General features: G+C 44.7%; 1 protein-coding gene across 1 annotated transcript in view; it reads left to right on the top strand.

Annotated features, from left to right (window-relative positions):
* znf407 (zinc finger protein 407) overlaps nucleotides 1-3210 on the top strand; it is a 149351-nt gene extending 146141 nt beyond the window's left edge. The window contains exon 10 of the mRNA XM_035163596.1: nucleotides 1646-3210. Within this exon, the coding sequence (XP_035019487.1) occupies nucleotides 1646-2505 (860 nt within the window). The 3' untranslated portion in view covers nucleotides 2506-3210. The remainder of the gene's footprint in view (nucleotides 1-1645) is intronic.
* Nucleotides 3211-12809: the final 9599 nt, after the last annotated feature.

The following is a 12809-nucleotide window of genomic DNA, read 5'->3' as shown; positions in this document are numbered from 1 at the left end:
GGTAGTTTGCCTTTTAACATTTGCACATCCTTATTTCATACTTCACAGAGTGTAATACGCAGTACAAATAAACATAGAGGTGTGTGTGTGTGTGTGTGTGTGTGTGTGTGTGTGTGTGTGTGTGTGTGTGTGTGTGTGTGTGTGTGTGTGTGTGTGTGTGTGTGTGTGTGTGTGTACCTTTTTTCCTGTCTTCTCATCAGATAACCAATGAAACCAAAATAAGAGCATACCCTTAGAATTATTAACCTTTATCAATTTTCTTAATTAAGTTAACTGTGCTTCTGCAAATTGTATCTGTCCAGGTCTCAACAGTTTACTCTGTCATTGGACATACTGTAAACAGATGAATTGTTTACTGTTTCCTCCAGTGCTACATGTACAAACATGTAAAACTAAAATGTAATTGTCCATTTGAGTGTGTATCTGAGCAGGATTGAGAGACTTACTGTCACTGGCCGGTGAGCTCTGCTTATTGTGAGAGTGAGAGTTAAAGTGAACACACCCCTGTGTTGGTTTGAGAGCGGGGCACAGCCGGGTCAGAGACTGTTTGCAGCACAGCTCTGACTTTCTGATCACAATGTCAACCTTGTGAAAGCAGGACATTAAATGTCAGAGGGAGATAGGAATATCAATGATTGATGAGTTTGTTCCTGTATGTACTGTGAGATCTGTGTGATCTTGTTGCTTCCCTTGAGGGTAAACCTCGCACTTCCCAATATGTCAACTTTTCTGGAAAAAAAGAAGCTGTTTTATTTCCTGAAAAGGTGAGGTTTTGGAGAGAGTTGTTAGAATTTTGAAAGCTTTCATGTGTTGAAAGAGTTGTAGTATCTTCAAACTTTGAAGTACACACCTTAAAACTAAAACATTGCAAATGAATGTCAACATGCTCTTCCACTGACAGTAAAACATGTGTTTTCAGCTTTTTGTACAGTAAGTTCATGTGTGCCGAGTAGCCCAGGTGTGAAAAAAGTCCCCTCTTCACTGTCTCAAATTCCCATTTTTCTGCATAGATTAGCCTACAAGTGTCTGAGCCAGGCGCTGTTTAAACAATGGCATTTCTAACACTGTTCCTATCACCTTGGAAACGCCATGGCAACCTGTGATCTGAGAGGGCACAGTGTGGCTCAATTAGCACCAGTCGTATCTCACCACACTCTTCCGCCAGCCTAATATCTCCATATTCTGTCTCCTCTCATGCATTAGTGACAAAAATATGTGCAGTGTTATAACTTTTACATCAACTTAGTTTTCTATATGGCTTTTGTTTCCACATGGCAAGTTGAACAGTGGTGGTTATTGAGAGAACTAAGAGAGGAACATACAGCTTTGTGTGCCTGTTATAGCACTTCTCTGGGTCCTGGCTTTCTTTCCATTAAACAATTTTCCTCTGATATTCACATTTACTTATCTTCATTTGGCAGATCGACTTAAAACTGAGTTTAGAGGCTGTTCTATCTCATTTTAGCTCCTGTTGTCTGTTGTAAATCACACAATGAATACAGGAAGCTGTCAGATGCTATGAGCTCCAAACTCTGCTCAGTTTTGGAATGATTTTATTCCATAGCAGTTTAAGAACTGAAAAAGTTTCCTTCAAATATCAAAAATGTGAAATCTCATGTGAAATGTGTTGCTATGTTTCCTATAGGTATTGTGTCCAAGTCCTTCGAGTGTCGTCTGAAGGGCCAGGGGGCCACATTCGTGGAGGCAGAGGACATGGGCTCTCCTGTGCACAGGAAGGGCTCATCAGACTTGTCCGCACACGATGAGCAAGTCCAGCAGGTCATCATCATCCAGGGCTACGGCGGCGGGGAGGTGGCCATCGACCAGGCCTTGGAGGAATCGGCTGCTGCCACCCTGCAGACGCTGGCCATGGCTGGCCAGGTGGCCGAGGTGCTGCACATCACCGAGGACGGACAAGTAATCGCCTCGGGAAGGGAAGTGGCATCTGGCGGGGCACACCTGGTGGGAGACAGCACCCAGTTTGTGGTGCTGGAGTCGGGCGAGGCCAGGGAGGAGTTGCAGGCCGTTGCCAGAGGAGGGATGGCGGTTACAGCTGTGGGAAAAAGCCACATTGTTTCCGAGTCGTCCACAGCCCTGGACGCTCTGCTCAACGCTGTTAGCGAGATGGGCCATCAGGAAGCGCAAGGAGAGGAAACCGTCATTCACGAGGTCTTGAGCCCTGAGATAGGCGAGGCCGTGCAGAGCGAAGTGCAGGTGAAACAGGAGCAGGATGAGGTTCAGGTTATCGAGCAGAGCAGCCAGGCGCAGATGCAGGAGGTGCTGCAGCTGGCGGCGTCACAGATGATGAAGGAAGGTCTGACCCAAGTCATCGTCAATGACGAGGGCACTCACTACATTGTGACGGAGCTGGACAATTGCACCTTACAGGTGGAGGGAGCCGTGTATGGAGAGGCTGGGGCAGGTGAGGGGGAGGGGCAGCAGGCTACAGAAGAGATGGTGGTGTATTTGGACGGAGCACCTCATAATTTAGTCCTGGAAGGATAGAAGAGAGAAATGAAGTCATGAAGGTAAAGATTAGTTATTTCACTTCCGTTTCCTGTTGAATCCTGATGAAGCCTGCGTTAGGCCCAATTGTTTGTCTGGGAATCGGTCTCTTCACTCTTCCTCTTCCCTCATTCCCTCTGATTTCACTCAGTTTGATTCTTTTCTACTCCTCTTTTCAGTTTTTTTACTCTCTTCTATTGGGCTATGCTAAACTCAGGTTAAACCTCCTTTTATTTAGAGGGTCAGTGAAGGACAGAGGCATTGGTGCTAAGTGACTGTATTAACAACTTTATTAATACCATGCAATGAAATTAATATATTTCTTCCTCCAATATTCTGGCTCACTTTAAATGAAAATGCATCTTCTGTAGAGAGTAAAGAGTCTTCGTGACGCATTTGTGTTTCATCATCTCAAATTTGATTTTGCTGTTATAGAGTTTTGCTCATGTGTCCTTTGCCTGTTCTGTTGATTAATTTGTCTTGTTTCCCTTCCATTCTTTGTAGCGATTAGTGTAATGTCAGTTACAAACCAATAATTGGATGGATTTTGAAGAATTCTCCAAACAGATTTTGTAGATGCTTTATGTGTGACAAAATAGAACCAATAAGGATCCATTTCAGCTTTTTTTTAACACGTTATCTTTTGAAAAACCTCTAAAAACATTCATGAAGTTTGTCACAATAAAGATTGCACCTAATTTTTAACAACTGTGTCCAGATTTTATAATAAAAGTATTTGCCTTTATTGTCACAATTCCACATCAACACCACGGTTACATGTACAGAACAGCGCCATCATACAAGCAACATGCACATACATGCTTCAACTGATGGCTCCCATCATGCCTTCTGATCACCAACACGATCATTATCATCAACATTATCATTATCGTCGTCATGATCACCATCATCCTAATCGTCGTCCTCTCTTCTCTCCCCCCATCAGGCCCATTCTGCTCATTGTGTACAACACACTCATCCTTTTCCCCCCCAGCAGTATTCAGCACTAGAGGGAGAATCAATATTCATTTAGGCCCCTGCACAGGCCTGGTTTCTGATGGAGTGAGTGGGAGAGCAGTATGACGGCTGCAAACACAATGGCCAACCGCTGAAAGTAGAGAGAGAAAGCACTCATACACACTGAGGGCATCAAAAGATCATCCCTTTAACACACACACACACACGCAGCATACGCAGAGTGAGAAGGTAGGCTGGGAGAGAAGGTAGTGGAGGAGTGGGCAGGGAGAACTGAGAGGATTACAGATGGGTGTTGAGAGAGGTGAGGCCAGAGAGAAGTGAAAGAGCAGTGAAATCCACAGCCACACAGAGGGAAGGGAGCCTGTAATTTCACATAACACCCGTCTGCCTTTGAGCCTGTCTTTGTCTCCTGCTCCCAGCCTCATGTTGCATTTAGAAACTCACACAGTCTATTCAGCAAAGATAGGTGCGTTTAACAGTGGTCACGTTTTGTGTGTGAGCTTCCATACGGGTCTGTGAGCGACAGCCAAAGTTTTGTTAACACCCACTGAGTGTGAAAACCACTTCAGTAAATGCAATAACGTTTAAATGTTTGTAGAATTGACAGCCAGTGACAAAACACAGATATCTTATGCGCGATGATGGGATGGTTTAAATATATACAAATAATAATAATAATAATATATATATATATAATACATTTGATTATACATTTCTTTGCATTTATTAAGTTAGTGCTCTCCGGCCTTTTTTGGCTTGAGACCCTTCCGAACTGACAGACTACTTGTGAGTAAAAATCCGAGGAGATCCCCAGTTTCAGAAATACTACGATCCTGCCACAGTCAATCAAAGAGACTTTGTTCTTGTTCTTATGTTTGACGGGAACCTAACTTAGATCTCCTGACCTATAGATGATTTTTCATGCATTGCTCTGCCGCCACATGATTGGCTGATTTTACAATGCATGGATAAGCAGGCATACAGGTGTTCCTGACGTGTGCTCAGTGAGTGTGTGTTGCCGTATGTGGCCTTCATGCTGTTAACAAAGTGAGTTCCCACAGACGAACATGCTTCATGCCCTCCGCTCACATCACTGTGTGTCATTGCTCTCTAGTTCTGAATGGGAATGTCTGTCTGTGCCCCAGCTTGTACATTATTCTACATGTGTCTGGCTGAGTGATTGTGTACTGCATTGTGTGCATCCCCACCCTCCCCGTGTATCTCCCTAATCAGGACTGGATGGCTCATTATTAACTGCAGCAGGCCACTCGTATGACATGGAAGAGGGAGAAATTAGCAGCTGTCACCCAGTGATGAGTTCATTTCCTGACAGCCCTCTGCTCCGAGGAGTCCTGCGTCAGACAACCAGACAGCTGATGGAAACCTGCCGCCTGAGCATAATTGGAGAGCCAGAAAAGGGCAGGGGGGGAGGGAGAGGGAAGGCGTGGATGGAGAGATGAGGGTTAAGACGTAGGAGCAAAGGTAGTGATGCATAAAAGCACGAAGACATGTTTAAAATGTAACTTTTAAAGAGTATTTGACTTCCTCATTAACACCGGGCCAGTTTGTTGGTATTGTCATGTTCTTTCCTTTACAGCTGGATGCAGTGAAGGTAGTAGTACATAAGTATCATTTAGAAGAACATCGATGTACTCTTGTACTTCTTACCTTGTTGCAAAATACAAATTATATTATCTTGTGAAATACTAGAGTGGAGCGCAGGGACTCATGTACGTGTTTGGTGACATGCTCAAATAAATGTACGCTCACATACACACTCTCATACACAGAAACACTAACTTGCACCCTCTCCCAGGGGCAACTCTCATTACTCTCCCGGGGACAACAGAGAGGGACAGGAGTGTAGATGGGGGTCTCTTTCTCCCTCTCTGTTTCCCTGAGTATGATAAATATGGCAATTCTGTTTAGTCGCCATCTATAGAAAACATATCAGCCTGGGGATCATTTCCTTAATGTCTCCTCTATTAGTTTTGGCTTCCCTTTGGCAGTATTAGCATGCCGGCTGATACGCTCTGCTTGTGTGTGTGCGCGTGTCCTCGGGCCTTCAGGTACAATTCTATTAAACCCGACTTGTTTGTTTATTTCCTGTCTGTCTGCCTCTACATGTGCCCCTGCTCGCCAGAACCTCGGATCTCGGTGTGTACATACATCCACGCTTACATCGATAGGCCACGTACAGTTGCATGTACAGTCGGTATCCAATGTTTGTTTTTGTCATCGTAGTTGCCGTAAATCGATAGTGGTTCAAGGCCGCGGTGGAGCGCGGGTGAAGCCACGGTTCAGTTACGGTTCATCTCTTCCGTGGGAGTTATTATGGGAAAAGGGGAAGGGGGGTGGGGGTGTGTGTGGGGAGCCCTGCATGACTCTTCTCCCCTTCTCTTACTTTGCCTATGTGGCTCTGCATTTGTGTCTTTGATCATGTTAATCCCTGCACAGCGCCCACCCCCCAGTCTCCCTGCCATAGAGTCCCTGCCACACACACCTCAGTGCCTGACAAAAATTGACAGCCATCTCCATCCCCACACATACACACCCCCTCCGAAATGGCAAGAACTATTCCCTCACAGAGCAGCTTTCCCATAGCCCATAAAAGAATGAAATAAAAACACCAGGCAGGCAGTCCCATTGACAGTCCGCAGCACTGCATTAAGGAGAAGCAGTGATTGAAAAGGGATCTGATTAGCCCCACCGTGATGAGATAGCAATGATTCAACCTTGAACTAGAAACAACTATAAGTGCTTTTTAATTAGGCACACAACACTGAGGAATATCACTTCAAAGCATAAAAAGAGACTGCGTGAAAGACAAAGTATCTCGGGCAGACGGGAGAGTAAATGATGGGACAAAGAGTGGATCGGTGGGAGGTCTATTCCCTCTGCCCTTACGAAAGCATCCCTTTTTCAACAACATGCACATCATGGATGAGAAACTTGAAATTGAATTGAGCTGAAATGCTCTCAAAACAGTTCCAGTTTGGCGTCTCCTCCATTTAGGTTTACAATATTTAAAATGATATACACCTCTTGAGGGTAAGAAAATGTTACGTCTCAAATCCACTCCGTTTGAATTAAACAATTTGACATCCTCAATTTTATATCACTGGCCCTCACAGTGTCGGATTCACGTGAAGAGACTCTGAGAAGTCGGCACGCTACCCTGCGCCAGCACGCCACTCTGTTTAAATAGCAGATCTTCACTGTCAGCCTGCGATAACACCTTTCCACATAGCTGCTGAAGCCATCTGCTTCATGTCAGCACTGCCATATAGGGGTTAAATCTGTTGGTATATTCATTTTATCAAAACAAACAGCATGACAGATAAAGAGAGAGAAAAAAATGGTAAGATTGAAAATATTTCATGATAAGGTGAAACTTTAATGCTCCATTAGGCAAAAAAACTGGGTCACTCCAGCAGTAAAACACTTACAGAATAGAGCAAAGAGACAATAACATGAATGCCAACATGGCAAACACTTGGAAATAATGCACCTGAAGCAAAGAGACAAATTTATATATAAGTAAAACTGTAATATAAGTTTGGCTTGTCATTTCTTTTCCCCTTGAATAATGAAATTATTTGGGTTCACTTTGTCCCCCATTCCATTTTACCTGCCGTGAATATGAATACTGATCATGACATTGACAGTAATAAACATATACTTCTTAAAGCTCTTGCATTAATTGTTCCAGTTAGAGGAAATAAATTGGCAATGAGGCTTCAGCCATGCTGTGTATTCACTTGGTGTGAGGCCAAAAGCAGGGGACAGGAAACAGTGTCGGTAGGTAAGTAAGCGTAGGAGCAAGCAGGTTAACAGCAGCAGTCCACAGAGTTCCAGGATGCAGACTAACTGTTCCTTCTTTTACTATTAACCTCTGTCACTTTCCTTATCACAGACTAAAGATGGACGACATGATTGCTCAAATGAAGCCAAAAATGAAGCAAAAGCATCCTGGACAAAGGTGGGGTTTATGAATGTAGCCAGCCACAGTATAAGTCATAAACCCCACCTTCTCCATGTTAATGGTTGTGACATGGATCAAACTAAAAAGTAAAAGTGCACTTTAAATAAATTATTATCAAAGGTGATTTCTGTCTTATTCCACTGTGTGTTCAAGTGTTCATGTTTTAATTAAAAATGGGGTTAAACGTCATGATTGACAGCTGAGACTGACTCACGATGAATCCACCTTGCTCCATCCCCTGATCGCTATTGAAAGATGGTGGGAGGTGGGATGGTGACAGGTTACCCGTCTTTATATACCGTCCGATGTCCCTATACCCACTAAGGCCAAACAGCCAGACTTCCTACCTGCAGCTTGTATCATGTCTCCTGCAGGTATAAAACAAGAATCCACTGCTTAATGTTAGCATGCTAAAATGCTAACGTTTCAAATGTTTCACAATGTTTTTATTTTGAATCCAGCAGAGTGCACCAAGAAGTTTGCTCAAACCACTAATGTCGACTTGGGAGCTAGATGAAAATGTAGTCATCACCTGCTTTTACCACAATGTGCTGATACAACTTTTAATAATCAATTAAATTGTTGTTAAGACATTTGTGTCTGGACTAATGCAAACTTACTGATCAACTACCAAACTTACAGTCGTGCAGCTACGGCTAAAAACAATAGAAAACAGATTGGCTTCAATTCATCGCCTCTGATATTTATTTACTCTCACTATTTGTATTTTAAGTCCAACAACATGGTTAACATCTGCTCCCAGGAAAGAACAACGCCAGCCTGACCACTGTTAATCGATTCCATCCTTTTCTTTTTTACAATCCCAAAGCTGATTCAAATGTTTTTCTGCACCATTTCAAAAGGTTGTTGAAAATGTGTTGGTCCGTTGAATGGCAACAAATGTGCTTCGTATCCGTTTCTAATTCAACACAGCGAGGCCCCATCCTGTCGCTTCAACTAACTACATATTGACACTGCTGGAAACTCGATACAGATTTTCTTAGTTTTACCAACTGTCTGATATGGTTTCACCGAGAAAAACAGGAAAAGACTCCGGGCAGATTTTTAATGAAGAAAGATCCCATAGACTGCTCTTGCAACACAACTCTGTTTTCATTTATTACACTTACATTCCATTCTCCTTGGACTGTCGTCAGTCTGTGAAATGTTTATAAATGGACCCATGTGTGTTTGCGTCCTAATGACGTGACTAAAACGTGAATGTCAAATATCTCTATGCATGAGCAAAGTTTTATTTTGCAGCAAGTTTTCCTCTTAGTCACCCCCTGTCACGTCTACTGTACTTTACTTTCTTCTGTCTCCCACTTCTTTTTTTTATCGTAATGTACAACGAGGAAGTGCGACCTCAACTCTTGGGGTGATCTCATTTGCTGGATTGAGTTTTAGTGTCTCTGATATTGGATTAGATGTGATACTACTCCTCACTGTGCCACTGAAGAACTGCAGCCACAAATTTATGGCGCTGCCAATGGGTGGTGTCCGTGTCATTCAACAGGACTCGCATTATTGGCTAATTCCCTCATCCCCAGTGATCTGGTTGGCATTTCAGCCCTCTAAAAAGACCCTACATGGGAGTTAGCCTTTGAGCATAATGTTCTCAGAGAAGAAGAACACGTCATTTGCGAGGATTTATTCCCAAATTGATCTTAAACATATCTGAGCTTGGTATAATGTCTCTAGTTCTCTCGTCGCTGGGTATTTCAAAGCACGACATAATTGCGGTGTGCTTCCTTCCCAGCCACCCTGACCGTCTGCCTTTTAACCATCTTGCATTGTGAACTGAGCCTCGCATTTGTGAAGTGTAGCCCTGGGAGTCCCCTAGTGGCCCCTGCCTTGCTGTAACAAGCGTGGGGGGCCCCTGTGGTAAGTGCTCTCTGGGGACCCTAGCTCTGATCTGGCCGTCCCTGGGGCCCTGTTAATTCCTGCTCCGCTCAGAAAGCCTCGCCACTCTCGACTGCTCTCCTCTTCCTCCTCTTCATGCTGCACTCCTTCTCTCCATCCACCCATCGTCCTCTCTCTCTCTCTCTCTCTCTCTCTCTCTCTCTCTCTCTCTCTCTTTCTCTCTCTCTTTCTCCCTCTCTTTCTGTTCTTTATGCAGAAGGTGCCCTGTCAACAGAAAACTCGGCCAGTCTCATTAAAAAGCTGGTAGAGGTTGTGAAGTTGTGACGGTGACAGAGATGTGCAGATCGGTGGCAGGGTGTTGTCATGGTTGGAGAAAGAGTCCATTAACCAAACCCTGCTGATAGTCAGTTAATATATGACGTTGGATCACCCAAGTGTCCCGGTGAATTCTGTTCACATTGCGAGATTTTTGCAGCTCACAATTTTTGTCAAGTAGTGTGCTACGACAAGGTGGGAAGTAAAAGTGTGAAGGTCTGATGATGGAGGGGCAAAGTAGAGCGTCCCACTTTGATTCAGGACTACAGTTTGCAATTTTATTCCTCCACAACCAGCCTTAACCGAGGGTTTTAGGAACCTTGCCCTAACCTCATCCATTTCTCATTTCCCAGACCTCAACTATACGCGGGAACTTTCAAAACAAGAGAAATTGACCTAAAGATAAAGAAATGAAAATAATAAAGTCATCTTTGATTATGTGGTTTTGTCTTTCTCTTTTTAATTTCATGTGAGTGAATGAAAGTTGAGAAGCTACTGGGATCATTTTCTGAAATCTGAATAAAAATATACGTTCTTGGTATCATTTCAACCATGTGTTGGACTTTCTAACAGTAGCCGATGATAAGCAAAGAAATACAGTAATGAAATGTGACAAGTCTTGAGTCAGAATCAAAATGAGGGATCGTAATTATTAGTACATTATAGTGGACTGAACCACCTGGATGCAACAGCTTGTCCAAGCTTCTGTAATATGACTGTCCCATGACCTCCATCCATCCATGGCTGATCCAACAACCCTCACGCTCACATTCACACTTAAAGGGATAGTTCACAGAAAAATGGAAGTTCACTGATTATCTACTCACCACTATGCCGATGGAGGGGTGGGTGAAGTGTTTGAGTCCATAAAACACTTTTGGAGTTTCAGGGGTAAACAGCGTTGCAGCCATATCCAATACAATTGAAGTAACTGGGGACTCCTATTTCAAACGTAATAAAACAGCAGAAAAATACATAACATGCCTCCATACTGCTCCTGTGGTGTCATCCAAGTGTCCTTAAGCCTTGACATTCAAATTCGAGTCAAAACGGCGTAATTTACACCTTGTTTTTAGCCTAAATTTCCGCTACTGGAACTAGCAATGCTACCACACACCCCGTGCTTACCCTTGGTGCGAGAGCTTGTGTGCGGTGTGTGTGCACGAACCTGAACATGGCTCCTAAGGAAGATATCAAAGGAAGAAGTGTTTTGTGGATTCACATGCAAACAACACAGACCTCGTCTGAACCTAACCACAGCCCTAACCACCACACCACCACTGATTGTATTAAAGCATAGTGCAAAATATTTGGGCTGTTAGTTTGGACAAGACTTAGATCCTTCCCCCATGCCTCTGAACAAAACTACTGCAACCCCAGTTTTACTAGATAAGGGCATCCAAGGCACCAAAAGGCTCTCATGATCTTCTAACCGTGTTTCTGCAAGCTTTCCTCTCTGCCCTCTGCCCCTTCCTTCCCCTCCCCAACTCCCTCCAGTCCTTCCACCCCTGCCCCGTGGCTGCGCTGAGAAGGGGGCTGAAGTGTGGGGGTTGGGGGGGTGGAGCTGCGGGCAGGCAGGGGGGGAGGCGTGTACATGCGGGGCGGAGGAAGGGGGGAGGCGCCCAGATCATGCCGGGCGACTCCACAGGAGTGATAAGAGCGAATAAGCTGTCAGCGTGGGCGTCGGATGGGCCTTATTGTTCATATTTAGATGGAGGAACAATGGCGGGGTGTCAGGCTCCTATAGTTCATAATCTGCTGATGCTGACCAAGTGTCAGTGTGATCCACGAGCACTGAGGCTCCTGAATCCTTAAGCAATCCCCCGCAGGAATGTCATGGGGGAGAGTACAAATGGGACAGCATCTGCCGGACTATAGATAGATAGGTATAGCAGAAGGGGAGGGAGGAGAGGGAATGGAAGGAGAGCCAGGGAAAAAAATAAAGGGATAGAAAAAAGAAGGAGGAGAGAGTAGGAGGGTGGGACAAATTCAAAGAGGACAAAATGAAAGGTATGAAGCAGAATTTGCCAAAAGAAACGAAGCAGAAAATTCTTCCTAAAAAAAAAGAACGCTGCTAATTATGAATGAGTGTGACGGGAATGCAACAGAGCACCTGCAAGGATAGATGGATGGATGGGGGATTAAAAACAGAGAGGCGGGGGGTGGGGGGGAGAGAGAGAGAGAGGGCGCTGATTGTGAGGAGGCCTTTAGCTGGGTGAGCTCCCACCTGCAGGTGAGACAGGGAGGAGAATGGGCGTCAGATTAGAGAGGGGGCCCTCAGAGCTTCCTCCTCCCACAATGAAGGCTGGATTCTGGGCAGGGAGATGCCCCCGAGACGCCAGGCGCACCCTGGAGCTGTCACAGCCCATCAGCCGCTTTTCTACACTCGTCTTGATCGAAATGCAACCGAGCTGCCCTCGCACCGCTTCAGCTGTGACAGATGACAATTAATGGTGATTCTTTGATGGAGATTTTGAACAGATCCTATCAAGCAGGAGTGTGTTTGTGTTTTGTGACAGTGCTTTGAAGAATTTTAAAGAAGCACGCAGAGCTACACACACACAAACACACTCACACACACACACACAAGTCACGTGTCTTTTGCTGGCGTTCTTAAATGTGTCACAATGAAAATGCCCCCCCCAGGCATTCTTCATTTACTGTCACAACCATTAGACATGGAAGGAGAGAAAAATAAGAGATGGTATCAGTAACGCATGAGCTACAGTAATTAGCCTCCTGATGCAAGTATGTGCACGTGTTTGCGTGTGTGTGTGTGAGAGAGAGAGAGAGAGAGATGCTGTCTTAATGCACAGAGCACAAATGAATGCCAGCGCAGTCCTACAGTACATCTGCTGAGGGCTCTCATCAACAGGGGCTGTATAAACTGGAATCACCTTTTTTGGGGCTGAGTTGCAGATTCTCTAAATTATATATCATCTCCAATGACTCATATTCATACGATAAGCTATGCTAATGCCTCCATTAGTTTATGAGCTGACATGAGATGTAATGGGAGCCTTGTCATGCCATGCTGATTCCTGCCAAGGCCCCAGATCTTCACTTTCCCCGCTGCCTTGTTCCCTGAGCCACCACCTTACCATCCTCCCCCGCCGCTCCTGAGTGTGTGAGTGTGTGAGTGTGTGTGTGTGTGTGTGTGTGT

Source organism: Hippoglossus stenolepis, chromosome 8 (genome assembly GCF_022539355.2).
Source record: "Hippoglossus stenolepis isolate QCI-W04-F060 chromosome 8, HSTE1.2, whole genome shotgun sequence".
NCBI lineage: Eukaryota > Metazoa > Chordata > Actinopteri > Pleuronectiformes > Pleuronectidae > Hippoglossus > Hippoglossus stenolepis.
This window is presented reverse-complemented; position numbering and strand designations above follow the sequence as displayed.